Raw genomic sequence first — 24047 nt, forward strand, 5'->3', positions numbered from 1 at the left:
ATACATGGAAAGCTTTAAAAAAAAAGAACCCTGTTGTGTCAAAAACACATATGCGTAGGCTATAATAAATTATTAATCTTAATTTTTTTTTCTATTTTATAAACGCAAATAAAATGCCATACTTTATGCTCCATTAAATCAGCGTATTCATTTCATCATCAACATTATTTTAATTTCATGATGCTTTTTTTTTAAATATCACAGCCTGACACGGAGGTTCATCATCTAAAACTAAAGGATGACGAAATAGTTTGTAACGTTATATCAATTGCTTACCTAACGTTTGAAGTAAACAAATATTCTATCGGTCGTCTATTGGCTGATGGCAGCGAAACCCCGCCCACGCTGCACAGCCATTGGACCCCTCGTCTCTCTGTCCACACTCTGCCGCTAATGGAGCGTCGCTGTGGGGTTTTCCAGTCAGATTTACTCCCCTCAGTGTGCGGAGAAGAGAGCGAGATAACTATTTGCACAGCAGCCAGACTCTGATAGAGGAACTAAGGACTTTGGACTTGTAAGACGCATTTATTTTTCATCAAGCTGTAGTGCAGACTGATAAAGAAAGCCTTGACGCGGGAATCTGGGGAAACGCATAAACCAGTTGTGCAGTAAACATCTCGCTAGCGGTCGGACAGTGCGGCGGTCCTCTATTTCAACCTTTTCCGAAAACAACTGGTTTCATTTTGTTTAGCTCGGATTTGTATCATTCTCTGTTATTCTAGTTCGTTTATTTTGCTCTTTTTAAGTACCATTTTACACCTGGAGAAATGTCCAGCCTGCTTTTCGTCAAACCCGAGAAGGGCAGACCGGAAGCGGCGTTACCTGGGCAACAGGCGCCGCGCGAGTGTCCTCAGACCGTCTACATCATGTTAGACTCCTCAGCCGAATCTGTCAATCTAATCAGGTGAGTGAACGAGCGTCACATAAACTCTAATTTTAATTACTAATTCAAACCACAAAGTAGTTTTGTCGCTACATGCATTAATCTTAGTTCACTAGATCATAATTAAAATTAATTAATTTGTTTGTTGAACATCCCAGGGGTACTTCTTCATGTTAGAGATGTTAAGTATTGACAACTCCTGGAAGATAAACTAGATACTTTATAAGCACATCAGTGTACCTGGATGCTTGGGGTTAGAGGATGTTCAACTCTTTGTTGCATCAACATTTTGCATTCATTGCAGTGTTGATAGTTAAGTTTTAATGTGTAGATTCCGAATCAGACTGTTACTTTTGGTTCTGCTTTTTTTTTAGGGTTATGAATTTTAGTTTTGTGTAAAACCTGACTGTACTCAAAGGAATGCATGCAGTTATTCAAAAGTTATTTCTCATTCAAATTCTTAAAATATTACGAGTATGATACACAGTAACCAAAAGCAGATGTTGGACATTGCAAATAGTGTTTTTGTGCAAAATGCAAGTCTCTAAATATAGCGTGCAAGAGGACTAAGTCATAGCACATGACAGTCTTTTTATGCATGAGAATTCAGATGCACTCTTGACCCAACTTTATTTCTGTAGCACTTTCAAATCATAATGGGTACCAAAGTCCTGTACATAAAAGTTGCAAAAGTAATCACGTACATGAAGCCAAAAACAAAAATACTATATATTATTGAAAGCTGAAAGAAAATAAATTAGTTGTCTAGGCTCCCTGAAGTGCCCTTTATGTGAGAATTTTCAGAATATTTGAAATTTTCAGAATATCAAAAGAACCGTCTCCTTAAATTCCTCAAACCTCAAAGCCATTTAACCGGCCTCAACCTTTAAAACTAACCTCCCTCCCTTCCACCCTGCCAAAAAAATTCCTCTGGAATGCCCATCTGTGTTACTCTGACCCACAAGAGCCGTTTAACCGGAGGCTTTGTTTTGTCGTTTTGGTCCTTAGCCTCAGATTTCACTGGATATGACTCAGCAAATCCACCCACACATTTTCCCTTTCTCTTTTTTTTCTCTTTATCCCTGTTTTTGCTTTCCTTCCTCTCAAGTTCTTGCTTGCATTGACTGAATGCTTGCTGAGCACACACTATTTTGCTCCTTTTGTACCCTCAAAGCATGTGTTTTTCATTTGCTATCCTCAGAAAGAAAGACATGACTTCTGATTTTTCTCCCTATAGCCCAATTACCATATAAGTTGACCTTTTTATGTTTTAAATAGCCGTTGTTGCATAATGTGCTTTCAAAGTTCAAGATTCTTTATTGTCACATTATCACACTGGTGGTTGCTAGTTGTGTTTAGTACAGTAAGAGTAAAATAAAGTATTACAACAGGGAATTATAGTAGTGTTGATACATGAATACATCAGATTAATAAAAAAAAAAAAAAAGTGTAAAGTCTCTCTGTTTACAAATTAGAAATAATATAAAACTGATTCAAATAGATTGAAAATACATACATCCATTCTTATATTACAATACTGCAAAAATCTTGTATTGTATTGTAAGGGTAAACCAAATAAAGAAATATATGAAATGAATTAAAAATAAGAGTAGAATAAAAAGGAAATACATTTATATTGATGGAGTGACTCCCCTCTGGCGGTGACTACTGATATAGGGCTTTTCCATTCGTCTATTTTTAGTAAAGCTGTAGTTTTATTAGGGGTAGTCCGCAGCTGATACTCTCGGAAAACACCGATTACTTAACTTAAGTTTAGGGAAGATTTTCTAGTATTTTAATCGTCTTCGCAGAATGAAAAGCTCGAGTCTCTAAAGGCCGGGTAGCGAATACATGCTGTACTACGCTAAAGGCTTGGCTCATGAATATTAATTAGCGCTCCCCAGACAGCCAAGCTGATTGGCTCAAAGGCAGGCGTGGGCGAGTGGGCGCTAGTCAGCTGGCCAATTAGCGAATAGCGAAGGCGTGGCCAATGAATATTAACAATGATATTCTGACTGACAGCTCTAGGAAGGTTACCAAGCAACGTCTAAATGAACTTTTTAATATACATGAGCTAAACCTTCATCGTAGTAGGTTTCGTAATTTCACCGGAGGATAGAGGAGCTTCGCGTGCGCGGAGTGGCACAAACATGGCCACCTAGTGAAACCAAAACACTAGCGAAACGGCGATGCTCTGCGCGTGAAAGCTCGCCTTCAGACCGTGCAAACCAGCGTGACAGCGTCGTATCAGCCCGGGATTCAGATGCAGACCATGAGTTGATGGGGTTTACAGACCGGATTTACCGGAATACTTTCGTTTGATAACGTTTGATCTGATTACATCATTTGGATTATTCCACTATCCAGTAGAGGCTTTAGGTATGTTATCTAGAATTGAATTTAGAACGCTCTGTGGTTGCTATTTTATATTTTATGCCCAGAGTTGATGTTGTAGATGTTTTTGTCACCTTTTTTTGATAATGGAGGTGTCTCAAACCCTTGTGATCTGCCTACATAGACATCTCTTTTTGGGATCAGTGCCAAATATGTTGCATAGATGAGAAGCTGACTTGTTTTGGGGCATTTATGCTCTTTAAAGTTTGGATGGGCAAGAATGCTGTCCATGTAGGCACACTAGATTCTGACTGTTGATGCTCAAAGCTCAAAATATGCTGTCTATATAGGTTTATGAGCAAGTGTTCTTCATGCACTAGTCTTTTAGGGCATATATATATATATATATATATATATATATATATATATATATATATATAGGTATATATATCAATGTGTGTGTGTGTGTGTGTGTGTGTGTGTGTAAAATAAAGGGCATTCAAGTCTAAAAAGCATGCTTAAATTAATAATAAAGTAATGCCTTTTAATTAAATTAATGCTTTTTAAAACTGTTTTTAAGTACGTGTCTGTATATATATGCATGATATTTCAATTAAGATTTTGCATATTTAAAGTATATGATAATGTATTAAATGATAGGTTGTACTTTATTCTGTGTCATTTATATGTGCATGGTTTTTCCCGCCATCAAAGCCTGTGAAGTATTAAACAGCATTGGGAATGAGGAACTGTGGTTAGTGACTGGGAGTCTTTATAAATTACAGGATTTTACTTCACACCCCTCCTGTTCACGGTCTCTGCATGGACATGTCAGATTACAGGAGAAGTTTGTGGACTGACAGTAACTGACGTAGCTGTGTTCTTCCATTCTCAGTGTTGAACCCCTTCTTCCTGAGTCTGGGATTGTGGCAGATATTGAGGTAGAAGGCGTGTTCTCCACCGATTCGGACACTTTCTACGAGCTGAAGAGTCAACCCATCACCCCAAGGTGAGTCTGGTTACCACAATTATAAAAGCACACTTCCTGTTTGTTTGTGTACTCTCACCTACACTTTTACACTTTGACCGCATGCCAGATACACTTACGAGAGAACCGCAGACATATCTGTTTTACTTCCTGCATGCTCTGTGTTAGATGCCTAGAAGTTTTTGATCATATTTTGCTGCATACCTGTGACATTGATTTGGTGTACGGTGTAATCAGCTTCACCCCGCGGGAGTTTACCGGCGGTTACTGTACTTCTAAAATGTTGAGAACCTTTACATTCTTATAATTTTTTTACAATTTATTTTATGTGAAATTAAGCACTGTTTTTGTGCCCATTTGTGTGAGTGCCACGTGTTTTTTTTTATGCGATGAGGCAGGTCAGTGCATGCTGTCCTGAAGGTGTTTAGACGGGGCATTGGGTTTCTGTTGACAGAACTTCCCAGTGTCTGTTTCCAGGGACTTCCCGGTGATTCAGCACAAATCTAAACACCCCCCGATCAATCATAATACCTCTGTCCACAGCTCTTCTTACAAAAAAATAAAATAAAATAAATCATATTGATTATGGAGTAATATGTTTAGGATAGTGGTTTGTGTTTGCAGAATTACATAGCCGAGTGTTTTTTAAGATAAATCAATTATACGAGTGTTTCAAAGTTCACACGCTGCTGTCTCCCACAGTCTCTCAGCTTTATCTGACAGGATGATCAGCCTGATGTAGTATTCTTTGGATTTGCTTCTTGCAAACAGTGTGTTTGAGGGAGTGTGGTCTTGGCTGCTTGTTTTCTGTTCGCTCTGGTACTTCCCAGAATGACTCATCAGAAAAAAACATGTCTGTGTGAATGGAATGTGAAGGCCGTATTGTTGGAAAAGTGATTTATTTTGCTCTGTTGTTGTTATGTAAGCAGTGTTCATTCATTAATAGCACAGCTTGATAATGTTATAGGATATTTTTTGTTTGTATTATTCACATTCTTAAATCTTTTAAGATAAAAGTGTTTGGTAGACGTTGATGGTTGTATATCTTTTAAACACTATTGTTGAAAAAGTCAACGTGAATGGGCATGCTACCAATTTTTTCAAAAGTGAAATTGAAAGTCAGTTAGAAAAATATGCGGGACAACTTTATTTTCCCTGTCAGTTGATTGGATTATGAGAAGTGGTCATTTTACATGATTGGATGAGAGGAGTTGAAAAAAAGTAGTAGAAATAGTAGTTTCAGAGGTGATGTTTATATTTTATTTATTTTTTATTTATTTTTTTTTACAGTTTTTCAAACTTTTTATTTATATATGTATTCATAATTTTTTTTAATGTCATTTATTTTTATTTTGATGAAATATTATGTAGGGCTGCAACTAACGATTATTTTGATAATCGATTAATCGGTCGATTATTTTTACGATTAATCGATGAATCGGTTTATGTACTTATATTTTAGTTTTGCCCATTTTTTCCCCAAGTAAATTATTAACAAAGGGTCTTTATCATTCAACATAGACTTTTTAGAGATTTTAACCATTTTGCATTGTCATATCCTCATCAAAAACACACCTGGAGTTGTGTTTTATTATGTGTTAGTTATCCTTTGTCAAACTCTTCTGCAATCAAAACATTGACCCATACATACTCTAGCAAATTTCACAAGGAGGTTTCAAATAATGTTTTCACCATGGCAGTCCTTAGGGCTCCTAAAGTAGTTTAACATCCCGAACAAAGCTTATTAAGGAATCTTTCAGAACATATTATCATGAAGAATAAGAATAAAACAGAATTAAAATTGCAGTAAATTGCATTTTATTATTTTCCTGTGAACACACAGCTTATACCTGGGAAACAGCTTTATAGCTTATGCTGTGAAATTGTAAACAATCCTTCCAATAAAGTGCCAATGGCATGAAACCTGAATGGAACTCACATTTTAAAGTAAAATCCATCAGAAGGTTGTCCAGAAAAAAAACTGGACACACACAAAAAACCTGCTGTGTGAAAAAGAGCAGTGAATGCTTAGAAAAAAGTGCATTTCAAATACATTTAAACATTAACCTCTCTCAGTCAGTCATAATTAGGCTGCAAGACTGAATTATGAACTGGTAAACCGACAAAGCTTTAAATGTTAATTGTTAAAAAGCAATGTTATCAGCTTTTACGACTAAACATTTGCAAACAACATTGTACTGCAGAATCTACACAAATAAAAGTCTTTGCACACTGTGATTTTCATCGGATTTAATATGTAGTGGTCCTTATAACAGTGCAAAATTCAAAAATGTAATAAAGTGATAAAATGTTAACAAAACAGCTTATGCCTGAACTGACAGTAATTCAACTACCTGTGGGAAATGAGGCAGAACACTATTCACTCATTATTTGAGAAAAACTTTGCATTGCAGTGCAAAAAGGTCAACATGTCCAAATGTTCAGGGCTTAACAGTTAGGCTTGCTCTCTTTTTGCTCCCACACTTTGGATGACTTCGTCCGATTAGTTTTATCCTCCGCTTTTTTCTTTTTCTTTCTCGAGCTTACTCCACTGCCGCCTGCCTCACCAATCACGCTGAATGCTGCAGAGACGCTGTGCGGGAAGCACGTGACATAAAACGAGGCCAGCTATTGGCTATTCGCTACTTCTCCTGCTGTACTGGCTGAGTAAAACCTCCGGTGGCTCATTACTGCCACACTTTGGTCACCGCAGATTTAAAATATGCACGAAATGAGCCGCTTACGGCAAATAAAAATTATTTAGCAACGAATCGATTACTAAATTAGTTGACAACTATTTTAATAATCGATTTTAATCGATTAAATCGATTAGTTGTTTCAGCTCTAATATTATGAAAACAAACATTTTGGAATAACATGCACTGATGAAAATTATACCAGGAATATGAATGAATATGTATGTATGAAAGTAAATTTGACATGTTGACAACATAAAATAAAATTTGCACTGCATTTAACGTCCACAAATGTGATGTATTTCCAAATGAAACACAATATGCTGAAGGAATAATGTAGAGCAGTCATATTATTGGTTAACTGTATTGGTTTCTTGCCTCAGGCAGAAAAAGTCTTTAAATTTTTATATTTTTCTTTAATGAAGTATGCAAAACAGCACCTTATAAATAAGAAATTTACAGTAGTTTTTGGTTTAATGAGTAATGCTATTTTGGAGTTTGACATATGACAAGTAAAATTTCATGCTATGGCAAATAAGAGATCATTATTTTTAACCGATTGTGTTCTAAGTTGCTGTTCTCACGCTGTCTGTCTTAAATTGATCTCTGTCTAGGCAGTGAACTCTCAGCCCCGTGTTTCAGAAATAGCTTGTGGTAATATGATTACAGCACGGGGGTGTAGCGTGGTACTCTAAGCCGATTTACATTCTCATCGTCTGCCCCCGTAGTGGCTCTGTGACCTCTGCTGACCCCGTGACCCCAGCCGGCTCCGTCATGACGTCACGTGTGTTGATGAGGCAGGAGCTGATGCGACAGCAGGCTCAGGACCAGGAGAGACGGGAGGCCCAAAAACAGGCCTCCAGCGCTCAGCAGCGGCCCGCTGGTGCCACCCCTGCCATCTCTGTCGCATCCGCTCTGCCGGCCACCCCGACCCAGGTACCCGTGGAAGTGCTGAAGGTATGACCATCTATAAAAATTAATATGAAATATGAAAATTTGGATGTTGAAATAATGTTTACTCTGTGGGTTGTCCTGTATTTGAATCTCAGGTTCAAACGCACTTGGAAAACCCGACAAAGTACCACATCCAGCAAGCTCAGAGGCAGCAAGTGAAGCAATACCTCTCTCACACCCTTGGCAATAAAATAGCCAATCAGACTCTGGCGACATCGCCCCCGCCCCAGCCTGCCTCCGCCCCTATGTTGGCTCCTGCCGCCAGTAGCACTCCCAGCAGCCCGCTGGCTGTGCTCAGCCTGGGATCAAACAAAGAAGAGGTATGAACTGAACCCAGATCAGAGGTTTCTGTTTTAGCATTTATAGTGCCACGAAAGTGTATGGTTAGCATAGATGATGGTTTTGAAGCCAAAGCCCTTATGTCTTAAAAGCAACACCAGAAAACTTGTATTCATCAAGGATGCATTAAATTGATCAAAAGTGAAAGTAAAGTCCTTCACAGTGTTACAAAATACTTCTATTTCAAATAAATGCTGTTCCTCAGAACTTCCTATTCATTGAAAAATCCTGAAAATATGCAACAGGATTTCCACAAAATTAAGAAATTTCCACAATAATAAGAAATGTTTCTTGAGCAGCAAATCAGCATATTAGATTGATTTCTGAAGGAACATGTGACTCTGAAGACTTGAGGAATGATGCTGAAAATTCAGCATTGTGTCACAGGAATAAATTACATTTTAAAATATATTCACATAGAAAACAGTTATTTTAATTTGTAATAATATTTCACAATATAACTGTCTTTACAATATGTCATAATATATATGTTCTAATTAATATGCTCAAAAACAAAAAAAAATTACCGACCAATCTTACAGTTCAAACTTTTGAACAGTAGTGAATATGAACAAAATAATTTCCGTTCTATATGAATGTCCTCTGCTCTGTATTTCTGATTAAATAAATGCAGACTTTGTGAGCATAAGACACTTCTTTGAAAAAAATTTCCCCCAAACAAGTGAACCGTATTTTATCTTATTTCAGTCTCCAAATTATGTAATTTTAAAAGTACTACATTATGGCAATAAAGTTATAAAAATTGTGTAGATAAGAGTCATTGAGCCAATGGCATAACAAAAGATGACCCATTTACACAAACAGTACCAGCATAGCATAATCCTCTGTGCTCTGACCTACTTTCACATGCACAAGCACAATATAACCTTTACCATCTCTGCTCAGTAACTAGATTTTAGTGTTACTCGATGCCATGATTCTGGGCTCCAGTCCCTTCTTCAGTGTAATTCTGGCAGTATTTGTGTCTGTTTTATTTTACAATTTGACTGGTTAGAAAAGTACCCTCAAACATTTGTATTTATGCATTTGGCAGAGCTTTTATCTAATGTGACTATTGAATTTGAGGTGTTTGATTTATTAGGTCATGCATTTGTACATGAAATTAAACCCATGGCCCTGGCATGTTAACCTTATTGTTAGTGGTTCAAATTCAACAAATAGGAATTCTTGCTTTTGAAATTAATATTTTAACATAAAATGGCTTTTGCTTATCTGCTGGGATTTTATAGGATCATAAAAAGTTTGGCTAAAATAATAAAAACTATATATATACACAAGCTAAAAAAATATATATATATACACAAGCTTTGGCCGACTTTCACATGCAGAATTACAAGATAACCTTTACAATTCCTGCTCCTAATTACAGTAGAGATATTCCTATAGATTTCTTCCACATACAGTATCTCAAATCTGCCCCAGTAAGATAACAGCACATCCACCATTCACTTTCATTCTGTTTATGATATACAACTTGTGTGAGAAGTCAAAGCTTAGCATTGTGTTATCAAACAGTGCTGTATTGACAGGAAAAGGTTTTACTCTCCAGCCAGCTTGTACTTTAGGCCACTTATGTTGCTAGACATAGTCTGTGAATTTCACATGCTTACAAAACCGTACTAACCAGTAATTATTGTCCTAATAATCTCAAATCTTAAGCCATTTAGAGTATGCTAGACAACTAATTTAGTGTTTGGCTCTGAGACTCGGAAAGATCCTTTTGAAGAATGCGCCTCGCGTTTGCTAAATACAATAGCGCGCTTTGTCAAGTCTGCGTGAAGTCGGCCAGACTCTCTTGGGCACTTGGCTTTTGGTACCACATTGTGCTGGTAAATATCACACTCACGACTCAATGACCCCAGCACACTTTGCACTTTGTGTGGGCTTGGCTATTAAAGTCTCTCAGTCCTGTATTTCTCCTGTGTATGTACTGAAGGGCCCTTCCCAATCAAAACCACTAACTGGAAAATTCTATGATGAAATACAAGCTGGCTAAGGTTCGAGACTTTTATCAGGCTTTGAATCGGATGTCTGTTTTTCTCATCTCCATGTGGCCGGTGTGTCATTCTGGAAACTGCTGTGTAGTGTGTTATTTAAACATCCATCTGCCTCATGACTCATGGCGGAAATCCACTCTAAACCAGATTTTTGTGTCATAAGGAATCTAAAACTCTACAAGTTGTTTTTTCTCTGTTTTAAATGCACAGATTGAGGATGTCATCGATGGCATCATCAGCCTGGAATCGAGTTTAAACGATGAATTTATGACACTGATCGACTCGGGTTTGCAGCTTCCCAACACGGTATGTAACGCCATCCTCAACTTTGTTAAGGATCAGTTGAGCAACTCAAGTGCTTTAGTCATGTATTTCTTAAGAACTGATTAAGCAAAGTTTGTTGAACTCGTTTTGCATGACTTTTTGGAACAGCGTTGAATTTTTTTTTAATTCACTGATGATAATGATGCCCCAACAGCCATTTATCATAATTTCCAGTTATTAATTGAAGCCCACATTTCTACCTAAGTCTTATGCAAGCAAATTTGTCTCCAAGTGAATCCTGCTCTGACATGTCATTGCTTTGGAAACACAATTTTGGTTTTTAAATCAGTAATTTTCAGTTGAGTCTGGGAGGAGTTCAGGTAGAGGCGTTTGTGTAACCAGTTATGATTAAAGGTTTAACTTAGAGTCATATGCTTGCATACTGTCAGTGTAGTGTTTGCATTCAGGACGTTTGGGTTGAATGTGAGCTTGAAACACTGGAAGCAAATATGAAGTTCTAACACATGGCTCACAATGGGTGGGGTCGGCACGCCACAGATGAGTGACGGAGAGCCGCCGCACACACATATGCAGAAACGCTGGCCACTGAACGTGTGTGTGCATGAGTTGATTTCTGTGGCATTTTTTTAAGACTCCAAAAGATATTTCCCCATTTCTAAACATCCCTTTTTACGGAGAGGCACACACAGAAAGAGGAAGCACTTTGCGGGTGTGTAAGAGAACATGAGGATTCTGGTTTTATTGCCGGAGAATGAAAAGAAAAAAGGCAAGATTGAGGTAAATTTAAGTGCATTTTAACTTTGGGATTGCTTGTCCTGTGTAAATGCAGTGGGAAGATGGTAGGTTTGGGTTTTAGTTTTGCTTTAAAGACAGATTGATGTGTTTTATAACTTTTTAAATAATCATAGCATGTTGTGAATGATCTGTTGGGTTTATCTGAGCATTTCTATGCCTCATGACAGCAGATTCAGCATGAGATGGATTTTAAATAATTGATTTCGGCACGCTTAATCAGTTTTACAAAATAAAAAGTCACCTTTCAGGCTGGCTCTGTTTGTCAAGATGAATGAAATGTGTTTTCTGCTAAACCTGCGTGTTTGAAACTTCAAGCATGTTTATGAATCTTCTGAAACTGGTTTAATTATTTAAAAAATGTCTGACGCCATGGTTGCAGTTTGTAGTTTTGTTTTCAGCACTCTTAATGCATCTGCTTCAGCTCATTTATGAAACGCAAGCAGGATGACTTGGTTATTGTGTGGAGATTTACATGAGTGTTTTTATTAAGAAATTAAACAAATTTGTGGTTAGATGTGCTCTGTTTATGTTCTCAAATTTTCAGTGAGCACTAACAGAGGACCGTTTATGTATTTATATTTTTTCCCTCCGAATTGCTTTTTATTTACACATATTTGCAGATGTTCTCCATATGATAGTGCTCGCCTTGTCTAGTTCGTTTCACTTTACAAATAAGCGTGCACACAGAGCCGTTTGGTCATTGTTAAAGATGTCGCCCTTCAGATATGAAGGTTCATGTTTGTGGTTATCTGAACTGAATGAAGGTTATCCATACGGTGCACCATGTGGTAGTGAGGGGGCCTCTGACTAGATAATGCAGTGGGCGGGGTCCTGGTTTAATTTGTTGCTATTGGTTTTCAACAGCTGCCGGTCTCAGGAAACCTCCTGGATGTGTACAGCAGTCAGGGCATGGCGGCACCCACCATCACCGTCAGCAACTCCTGCCCTGCAGACCTGCAAAACGTCAAGAGAGAGTTGACCGGTGTGTATCTCCGTCTGTGGTCTTCCAGCTCTTTATTTCTCTGCTTCTTCTTCCTCATTTCTCTGCCACCGATCTTTCACCGGCCAGTCAAGTCAGTCTGACTGTATCAGCACAGTTACACACCACATTTGCCATTTCCCAATTTCACAGCAGTTCCCAGTTCAGATATGCAACAGTCATCGTTGCATATGATTAATTATTGTATCAGTGGATATTTATGCTTTTGCAGAACTTGTTGTGACTAAGTGATTAGTGTAAATACCCATCATTAATCAGTCACTGCACAGCGTGCACTAAAAATGAAAGAATTATAGAAGTAAAACTGATGTTTTAGTTGCAGTTGCAGTAAGTTAGCAGTGACATTTGGAATAATAGACGTGCGGATATTATTTGTGAATGATATTTAGCTAACATAATACCACCATTATAACCACAGGAACCAGATGAGTCCTCTGCACAATCTGACTTTGTTGCAACCTAGAATTAAACTGCTGGTCTCGTCTGGCCAGAGGAGAATGACACACTATTTCAACACATTATTTCCCTTTTTTTTTTAATACTGTAAAGCTGCTTTAACATAATCTGCATTGTTAAAAGCTCTATATAAATAATGGTGAACCTAAGGTTAAAGGTGAAGTGATATACTATACTTCCTTTATCTGATTTTACTATCAGAAACCACAATAAATAAGGTATTCATTGGTTGATTCTCACAAAAAGTCCCACATCTCAGTCAGACGATGCTATTACTTTAACTCAACAAGTGGTGTGAGACACAACCATCTGTTCAACCAATGGCAGACGGAGAGACTGTTCGGGATTCCTGTTTGGAAACAGTCATTGTTTTGGCAGTTTTGTCTGGTGATGGAAGTGACACTTCCCCTGTAATATTAAATATAAATTGCTATAATGTGTGTGTGTGTTTTTTTTTTTATAGATGCCGAGGCAAAAGCTATTATGAAGGAGAGACAGAAAAAAGATAATCATAACTTGAGTGAGTTTGATTTCTTGCAGATTTTACTTGCAGTTTCTGTTTTATTTCAAGAGATTTATCCCTTGGCAGAGTAAATTATATCACAGTTTATCTGAAACAGTCATCTTGCCTGTCTAGTCATTCCCATCGATTTAAAGTGTGTGTGTTTGTGTGTTTTGCAGTTGAGAGGAGAAGAAGGTTCAACATTAACGACCGCATTAAGGAACTTGGAGCTCTCATTCCAAAGTCCTCTGACCCGTCAGTATCCGTGCTCTCGTTCTCACTTCTGTCTGGTTTTCAACAGTGACTGTTACCAGTGGTGAATGAATTCAATTTAAAAGATCATTTAAGTTATGACAGTACAAAAAGTCTTAAGAGTATTATTTTGTTGTATCTGAATAAAAAAAAAAAAAAAATTAATGGATTTTTTTTTATTGGAAAAGGCAATTAAAAAAAGACAAAAGAAAGAAAATCAGTGATTTTAGACTTTTTCCCCACTCTAGTTGTCTTATTAACATCATTTTTAATGGTTTTGTTCAGCGCATGTGTCTATAAGAGTGCCTGCATGTGTTTTGTCAACAGCGAGATGCGCTTGAACAAGGGCACCATCCTAAAGGCGTCAGTCGATTACATCCGTAAGCTGCAGAAGGAGCAGCAGAGGGCCAAAGAGATGGAGACGAGACAGAGGAAACTTGAACATGCCAACCGCAGCCTGCTGCTGCGCATTCAGGTGTGCTGCCGTGTAGATTTCCAAAGAAAATCTTTTACCATTTTTAAATTCATTCCACTATTTTTTCCACAAACCACCAGAGAGTTGTTATTTTTATTAATAGTACTATTATTGTACTATTTATAAATATTTTGAATTAGCTTTTATTCATTTATTTTCAGTTGTCATTTTAGTTTGTCATTTTTATTTTTATATATTTTTATTTAGCTTTAATTTATTTTTATATCAGTTTTAGTTTTGTTAATTATAGTACTTAATATTCACTGTATTTTATTTCAGTTAGTTGCCAAGGCAACATTTCTCATTTTTATCTAATATTGATATTTTATTTCAGCTGAAAATGAAAACTATTGTTTTTAATAGTTTTAGTTTTAGTAAAAACTTCTTATTTTTAAGATTTTTAGTTTTAGTGAATAATAGCAACACCACACAGAAAATGTTTAATTCACTCAACTCAGGATTCGATTCATGGTTTTTAGTTCACGATTTCGATTTTCTCACTTTTTTTTTTTTTTTTTAATGAGATTATGCAGTAAATGAAAAAGTGTCGTTTTATTAGGCTATTGCTGTACTTTTCTTTGTGAAATTGAAATATAAAAAAACTAAATTGAAATTTTAAAACAACCACTGCATTTTAATCATCATCCAAACAAAGATGCAGCGTACATGCAGCATGAGCAGTTTTTAATCTAAATTAGACTATAATTTCAAAATTTGAAGCAAAAACAGAATGGTCTGACTTTAGTTTTGTGAAACTTTACTACATAAAACATATCTGAAACAGCAGACGAGCTGAATGAGACGCAGATTCACTCTCTGCCAGCAGGTGGCGCTTATGAACAGCAGTGATACAGTGTTTCCTCAGTTACTGCTGTAAACAAAGCAGAGCTGTGCTTATTTCAGAGGCAAGATTAAATGAAAGTACCATGTAATATTTTCTAAAGACAGTGCCCCTCAGAGATACATTCATGTAAACTGCTACTCCAGTTGTATCGCGATTTGTGTGTCATCTCAACCGATGTGAATGGTCACGTATTTGAATCGATTTTCAACCAGCTCGCAGTTCATCATTACATCCCTCATTTAGGTTTATTTTATTTTATATGTATTATTTTATTTCTCATTTAAGCTCACTTTTATTTACTTCTTTGCCATTTACCCAAAATTGTGAATCCTCTTCTCAAAATTGACATAGTAACATGAAATGAATTGGAGCTATCAGTTAATCACACATTCTGTCTAGACACATTGAGCTCTAGTGTTAATTCAGACTTTAATTTAGACTCTAATTTGACTTAAAACTCTAAATAGACTCTAATTTGATTCCAGCTTGAATTACGTGTCCTGATCCCATTCCTACTTTCTTCCACTTCATTTCTTTGTTCTTACTGTCAAAAAATATAGATTTAAGCGACATTGCTGTTTGCTGTTGCTTAGTAGCCGTTCATGCTAAACTAATGTATCCATGTGTATCAGGCAGCAGATAAATGTCTACAGTCCCACCGGTAGTTGCCTCATCACACCACCACTCATTTGCATAAAGCTGACCTTTGTGCAACTCTAATTGGACAATTGTGCCTCATTATTATTTCCTTAAGTTGTGATTTGACATGCGTGTTGTGCATTTGTAAATGCCCCTCTGAAGTTTAATGATTGAGCCTGTGTGATCGACAGGAACTGGAAATGCAAGCTCGTCTCCATGGGATCTCATCATCTCAGATCTCTGACTCCACGTTGACCCAGACTCAGACTTTAACTCTGGATCACCACCACAGCAACGACCTCTCCAAGACCCTTCTGTCCCTCAACCAAACCACGCCCTCTTCGTTCTTATCTCCGCCGTCTTCCACCTCCTCAGTGGGCGGGACGGTCACCAGCCCTCTGGACCTCGGGACACTCAACTTCGCTGAGCTGGAGGACCCCGCGGCCTCTGTTTTTAATTCAGCCCTGATGACGGATATGGGGTTAGGGGATATTTTGATGGACGACAGCGGTGCTTTGTCGCCTGTAGGGGGCGCCGATCCCCTGCTTTCCTCGGTTTCCCCGGGAGCGTCCAAAACGAGCAGTCGTAGAAGTAGCTTCAGCATGGAAGAAGACTTGTGACGTCTTCAAAACGGACGATAGTTTTACTTTACGCTGCAAATCCTGCTCGCGCGCTCCATCGTCGGCCAGTAGAGGGCAGTATAATCCTTAGGTCTTTAGTAATCGCCGTACTGTAGAAGTCTGAGATCCTCAAGACGAGGTGACACAAGTATAGAAAGACTTCAGGAGCAGACGCTGACATTTAGAGCCTCATTTGTTATCTGGACCTCTGATAAATATATAGAAGAATATGTACATTGAGTAGATTTAGTGCTAAACATCTATTTTGTGTTTTTAATATGCAGTTGTATTATGAAAAGTAGCACTATAATATTAACTCGTGGACACTCACCACATGAATTTATTAGACATGCTGGGTGATTATTTTTTAGTTTCAGACCTCACTCATGTTGTGGGCTCCAAAAGTATGAGACTTCAGGATTTAAATGAATGAATAAATGAATCATAAAAAATATTTTAGATTCTGCACTTAAAAATAGACAAACCAAATACTAAGAACTTTTAAATTATGCTAATAATATACACTATCATTCAAAAGCTTGCAGTCAGTAGGATGTTTCGAAAGAAAATTGATCAAAAGTTACATTTGTATTGTTAAAAAAGATTTCAGCTTTAAAAAAAGCTTTCCTTTCATTAAAGAATAATGAATTTAGTCTATCAAAGTTTCCACAAAAATATTAACTTTAATTAAAAAAAAATTGTAAAATAAAGATATATTGATAATAATGAAAATATATATTTCTTGAGCAGCAAATCAGCATATTAAATGATTTCTAAAGGATCATGTGACACTGAAGTCTGGAGTAAATTCAGCTTTGATCACAGAAATAAATTCTATATTCAAATAGAAAATATTTATTTCAAATTGTAATAATATTTCACAATATTTACTGCATTTTGATCAAATAAATGCAACAAATGACTTATTTCAAAAACTTTTAAAAAATTCTTACCAAACCCAAACATTTTTGAACAACAGTGTAATTCCTAATGAAAATGTTATATTAAATGATAATGTCTCAGATGTTTGGAGCTGACTGTATGTCAGTGTTTACAGTAGTAGCTCATCAAATACAAAAGGGACAGTTGTGTTTTATTTCCCTTTTTTAAATGTGTGAGTGTGTTATCTGCACGTTGTACATCCGTGCTTTTGATAAAGGTGGCAGTAGACATGTTCCTGAACCTGCTTTTAATGTCCTCAGGATAGAGCAACAGACAGAAAAGAGAACATCCTGTTCAGCACGGCTTTCATTTCCTGCTGGGCTTTTTGTGTTCTTCTGTGAATCTGGTGTTTGATTATGGAGTAAATTAAACCCAGCTTCCCGTCGAGGGTCTGAAAGATGCATGTTTGATTTACAGGGATCCCTGATGGCATGAAGAAACTCAGTTTATATCATAAAAATGATATGATCAATAAGTCATAGCAACATAAATGTTTCAAATTAAATGAGAATCGACTCGATTTTTTAAGTCAAGCTGAATTGACTTGTACAGCCAATTTGATACTTAACATATACTTCAAAATTTAAGGCAGCAACTGAACTTACTGAATATGCTTCTGGATGACCGTGTTTTTTTAAATATTTATTTTTTTTTTTATACATTACCTATAGTATCTTTAAATATATATATACAGATATGAAGAGGAGTAGTTTTATTGTGTACATTAGCTATAGTAGCTTTAATGCAGCATTACAGCTCATCTATGTGTTGATGTGTTCTCGTGAACTGTATCTATATGTATTATAAGCTGATTAGCACATTAACTAACGTGCATTCAGATAAGAGTTTTAGTTTTTACCACATATATCAAGTTATATTGTGTTTATTACAGATTAAACAATCTATTTTCACTGCTGTTTACTGAAAAATGAAACTGAATGACTTTAATATCCACAGTGATGGATGGTTTTAATAGCTAGCTGGTGAAGAGGGACAGAGATTTACTTTTTTAAACAATGTGTAGAAAATACCTTCTAGAGAAATCACAAAACACCAGTTTAATTATGATAAAGCTGTCAAACCTTGATGCAGAGATCGTTTACCTGATTTAGTGTTTTGGTCAAAAATGACCAGCCTTTTCTCTCTCGTTTTGCTATATTATCACCAAATATTGCATTCAGTCTTCTAGACAACTTTTTTATTTTAATTACCGCAGGTTTTATATTTGGAATTGATTGGTCAGGCCTCATTAATTTTGAGTGAAAAAGCATTATTTGTGGATAATTTTGGCAGTGTTCTCTGAAAAACTGAGGTGGATAAGTTCAGATCAGTGAGGCCTACAATCAACCAGTTTAAAAAAGAAATACAAAACCTGTGCTACGTGAGAGAAAAGAAAACAAAATCCGATAATATACCATAAGAAGAAATTTATAAGCAATTTTTTTTGTAGGCTCGTCATTTTTGACTAGTAACAAGGTGGGAGGAAAAAAGAAAAAAAATCTAAAGTATCGAAACATTGTGAGTGAAATCAGTAGGTTTTAGTCGAATGCAATAACATTAACAAGCATTTTCGGGGAAAAGAAAATCCTCCGGATTTTTGGGATCTATGCAATGTCAGTGTGATCCGTTCAGTGACTCTTTAAGGTGGTTTTGTCTGTTGTCCACAGCTCGTGTTCAGCCTCCTTGTGAGTGAACGATCACCGCTAAAGATCAGTAACCACGGGGAATCACCTGCTCTGTGGCTTTTTCAGCTAAATTATGAAGTACTTTTGTATATATTTCTTTGATGCCTCCATGTTGGATGTCCAGCGATGCGATTTGGGCATTTCTTGTGTGTTTTGGAGGTCGTCGTGCCGTTTCTGTGTGATAAAATGTCTTTAAACTTGCATCAGTTCTGTGGTCGGTGCTGTTAAGAGCTAAAACTGTCTATGAATTCATTAAAAACCTTACAGTTGACTGTATAACTGTACTGCAGGAGACTAGAGAAGACTTAGACAGCGTTTACATTCATCTCATCCTGTAGATGTCCACTGTGCGGTCAGACTTCAGCAAAGGGAACGTGTTTGTCGTTTATTCTGTATTTCGGTATGTCCACAGTGCTTGTGGATTTTTATTCCTGTATTTTCTTTGAAACAAGCAACAGTTACACAGATTTCTTTTTGTACTCTTCAATTTTTTTTCTTTTTTAGGAAAGATGTATAAATAAAGTTGTAAAACACCTATGCATTTGTATGAGTGTTTTAATTTTTTAAAGCAACTTTGTATTTTTGCAAACATCTGAAGGATGGATGAAAATGTCAGCACAGTGCTAAATATAGTTTCCACCATTCAGGCCTCAACAAGCCCTGGTCAGTTTGTTTGTTTATTAATTAAAAAAAATGGATTGATTGATTGATTTTCTTTGTGCATTTATTTCATTTATTTTTTTTATTTTTAAATCCCATTAATGATTCTCATCAGATTCTCATTACTGCAATGGTAATGATTAATGAATATCATCCTGTCGGGACTCAATTAGCAGTATTTTTCAAATTTAACCAAATAAATTTAAAGCAATGTAACAAATGCTTTAATTAAAATTTGTAATTTGAATAATATATCATTATTTGCATTACAGTAATAAACAAAATTTTCTTCTAACGAGATCTGGGGGAAAATGTGCTTAATTGTTTTGTAATTGTTTGGGGGGGTATCTCTCTCTCTCTCTCTCTATACTGCAAAAACTCTTTATGGTCCTTAAAAAAGGCTTCATTTTCTATGATATGAAAAATGTATTAATATTAACAAGGTACATTGGGTCGCTTTTTTATTTATTTATTTATTTTTTCTTAGAGTGTACTCTTGAGGCATTCACCTTATATCATCTGTACACTGTTTTATTTAAACCCTGTTTATTTAACGGTTTTATTTTTATTTATTAACGCTGTAATTGCAAGTGTTTGTCCAGCAGAGGGCGGTAAATCTCACGTCTTTCTGTGTCACTAATTTCAGTAACATTTCAGTATCATCACCTCATTTCAGTAACATTAATAACTCTCGTCTTCATAAACTGAACTACCAAGATAACTAGTTTGGTCTTGCTAATAAAACTACAGGGAATGTTGTTTAATTGTCAAATGCACTGCGCTTTTCTGTTGTGTGTCAGCTCTGTGTGCCACTGTTTGTCAAACTCAGCGCTGAATTTATGTTGGTTTAGCCTGACCACACTATAACACCATATTATTGTTATTCCAGCTCTTCTCCTCCCTGCTATAAAATGTGTTTCTGTTTCTTCTGAAATCTCACTTCCCTATATTAACTGTGTTAGTTTTGGACGAGGCCTGGCGCCCACCCACAGACCTGCCTGAGCTGCACTGCATTCTGGGTAGATCTTCTCGATTGTGTGTTTTAATAGTTCACTTGAGCCTTCATCAGGGAGCGGGAGTGTCTTTTATCACGCATATGATATAAAACACTGTCAGGAAGTGTCCGCTTTGTTCTGAGATGAGATGCCAACTGCGCTGTTTTTATTAGCACTTTGTGGCAGGCCAAAATTATTTTCCAAGTGTGAAAATAATCAGAGTACCAGAGTAATTGAAACATAAATCATAAAGAAGTTGCCTGTAATAAAATGTAGGCCAAGCACTATATTGCATTTAATTCAAACTAAGCAAATACCTTTGTTTGCACAGGTGGGTATACTTTTTCAAATTAATATTTTTATATAGCTTAATTTGTTTATTAATGTTTGTAAATATTTTTCTTAATATTTATCTTGTGTTTTCGTGTATGTTGTTAATATTTCATTTATATTTTTAATAATATTTGTTGTGTGTGTATATATATATAATATATATATATATATATATATATATATATATATATTTACATATATATAAAACAAATTATATATATATATATATATATATATATAGTTAAATAATAATTATATTATTAAATTATTTTAATGTTATTTTATATCAATTTAGAATTATGTTTTTTAACTATAATTTATATATAGATATTATATATATATATATCTATATATATATATATATATTACACACACAACAAATATTATTAATTATATAATTAATTATTATTATATATATATATATGCAGTTAAAATAATACTTTTAATTTAATTTTTATTTAACTTTTAATTAAAGATTGTTCCTTATTTGATCTATCTAGGATAACTCAAATAAGAGAAACAGCATTAATGTAAAAGACCGAAGTTTTAGACGTCTTGTAAGTGTGGTTTTCAATCTTGAAGTTCCAAATAAAGGAAGTTATGGTTATTTCTTCACCCCATTTGAATGTTGAAGTGCTCCTCGGACATGAAGAATCTGCAGAGTTTGTTGTTCTTCATGGGTGCGAGTCTTCACGAGGTCAGCACTCTTTCTTCTCCAAAACCTTGAATGAACAAAAGAGGATTGTGGTCAGTCGTCTAGCAACCCTTCATTCAGCCCTCGAGGAAAAGACGTCACAGATTACAGGAGACTCGCCAGATGCTCAGTTACATTGGGTTTGCAGTTCGTCATTTATAAGCCACTGAAACAAAAGCATAAATGTGAAATAAGAAGTTCACTTCAGTTTGATTTCTTCTACTAGTATAGCAGGAATGTAATGATCTAAGCAGAGCAGACCCACTGTCCTACTGACTTGTTCAGCTCTGGCGTGACATTTGGCCATTTTTGGTGGTGATGCTGAAAGCTGCTTCCTGTCCCTGCAGACACTGAGTGGCGGCGGCTCTTTGAAACAGCGGGCAGGAGCGATGGGTCAGAACCGGGCCTGGATTAGGGCCGTGTGGCCTATCCTGTCGCCCCAGCACTGTCATTTCAGTCACTTCCTCCACTTCCTGTTGACGCCACTTGGCACATCTGTACAATAAACACTGCCTTCCTGCCTCCCTGCAGCCCACGGTCCAGGAGGTAAGACTCATCTCCACATGCAATCAACCTGATTGCTTTACAGCATATAGATATATACATACACACAGTTGTGCATACAAGATTATACCCCTTGCAGAATATGCAAATGTTAATAATTTTAACTAAATAAGATGGATCATGAAAACTGCCTGTTATTTTTTATTTACTACTCTCCTGAATAAGCTATTTCACATAACAGATGTTTATATATTCTTCACAAGACAAAATAATAACTGAATATTATAAAAACGACCCTGTTCAAATGAATCTTAATAATCTGTGTTGCTTCCTGGATGATCTGAACTGTTTTTATATTTTGTGATAGTTGTTCATGAGTCCCTCGTTGGTCCTGAGCAGTTATTCAGAAAAATCCTCCAGCTCCTGCACTTTCTTTGGTTTTCCAGCATCTTCTGCATATTTGAACCCTTTCCGACAGTGACCGTATGATTTTGAGATCTATATTTTCACACTGAGGGCAGTTGAGGGACTCATACACAGCTACTGTATCACAAAAGGTGGAAACATTTACTGATGCTCAAGAAGGCAACACAATGCATTAAGAGACAGAGGGTGTAAACTTTTGAACATGATGATGATGTGTACATTTCTTATTTTGTTTAAAGTTTAAAGATGATTTTTCATTTGGTACTGCACTTAAGAAGCTACATAAATACTTAAATGTTTCACAGAAGACAAAACAAGTACAATTTACCCTGATCATCCAATTCAAAAAGTTTACACCCCCCAGCTTCTTGAGCATCGGTAGATGTTTTCACCTTATATAATTATTATGTACGAGTCCCCCAATTGTCATCCATGTGAAAAGATGAATCTCAGAATCATTGTAACTGTTGGAAAGGGTTCAAATATGCAGAAAATATTGGAAAACCAAAGAATGTGCAGGAGCTGGAGGATTTGTCTGAAGAACAGCAGGCAGTTGAACTGCTCAGGACCAACGAGGGACTCATGAACAACTATCAGTAAACAGAGAGACAGTCCTGGATCATCCAGGAAACACGTAGTATTAAGATAAAAGGTTATGTAAACTTTTGAATGGGGTCATTTTTATAAATTCAGTTGTTATTTTGTCTTGTGGAGAATATATAAACATCTGTTATGTGAAATAGGTTATTCAGGACAGTATTAAATAAACAAAAACATGCAATTTTAATGATCACTCTTATTTTGTTAAAATTAACAACATTTTGCATATTCTGCAAGGGGCATGTAAATTTATAAGCACAACTTTATATATATATATATATATATATTATATATATATATTATATATATATCTATATATATATATAAACATTTTTTGGGGGGCTGCATCTAATGTAATCTAACGAGTCATATTCTAAATATGCCTAACAAGATTTATATATATATATATATATATATTATATATATATATATATATATATATATATATAACTATATAAATGTCATTTTAGTGGGTGTCTTCTGTAAATCATGGTAAAAGTGTATGATAGACATTATTTTTTGCACAGAAAAAATAAACATTCTAATGCAAACTGAGAACTTAAACTTTATTTATACTATTGTTTTGATGCTTAAGAAACATTTATTATTATTATCAATGTTGAAAACAGTTGTGCACCTTAATATTTTAATTTGGAAGCTTTTATACCTTATTATTTTTATTTTATTTATGATGAAATAGTGTAGTTTAGTGCTTATTGTGAATTTCTATCGGAACTTTGCGTATCGCGAATCATTTGATTCAGACTGGAACTTTGGAGCATGCATCTCAAATCTTTTTTTCTGATTTATTTTTATTCTATATTTATTTTTAAGGTAGTAAAGTTATAGAAACAAAACAAAGAAAAAAGAAAGAAAGGAAGTGTACACAAATACAAATCCCTTAAGAAAAAAATAACCGTGGTTTTACTATAGTAGAAGTAGTAACCAGTTGTTTTCGTTTTTTCTTTTTGTATAAACACAGTTTTACTTCAAATAGCATGGTTAAACTATGGTTAGTGTAGTTTTTTTTATTTAATTTTTTTAGGTTAAATATAGAGATGCAGTTCTCACATGCTTTCTGTGTGGGCACTTTGCTAAAACAAATGCATGACATCTTCCTCAGAAAAG

At 35.8% G+C, this 24047-nt stretch overlaps 1 protein-coding gene across 2 annotated transcripts; it reads left to right on the forward strand.

Moving 5' to 3' along the window:
- Positions 1 to 392: 392 nt before the first annotated feature.
- On the forward strand, positions 393 to 16798 carry LOC109095190 (transcription factor E3-like). 2 transcript variants are annotated; one of them, XM_042729331.1, is made up of 10 exons: positions 393 to 904; positions 4113 to 4226; positions 7630 to 7858; positions 7951 to 8175; positions 10423 to 10518; positions 12157 to 12274; positions 13212 to 13268; positions 13430 to 13505; positions 13830 to 13977; positions 15652 to 16798. In XM_042729331.1, the coding sequence occupies exons 1-10, from the start codon at positions 768 to 770 to the stop codon at positions 16078 to 16080; spliced, it is 1629 nt and encodes a 542-aa protein (XP_042585265.1). In that variant the 5' UTR covers positions 393 to 767; the 3' UTR covers positions 16081 to 16798. The 2 variants fall into 2 exon arrangements, with proteins under 2 accessions (XP_042585265.1, XP_042585266.1); XM_042729332.1 differs by lacking the exon at positions 393 to 904 and adding an exon at positions 2744 to 3262.
- The last annotated feature ends 7249 nt before the right edge of the window (positions 16799 to 24047 follow it).

Source organism: Cyprinus carpio, chromosome B8, assembly GCF_018340385.1.
Source record: "Cyprinus carpio isolate SPL01 chromosome B8, ASM1834038v1, whole genome shotgun sequence".
Classification (NCBI taxonomy): Eukaryota; Metazoa; Chordata; class Actinopteri; order Cypriniformes; family Cyprinidae; genus Cyprinus; species Cyprinus carpio.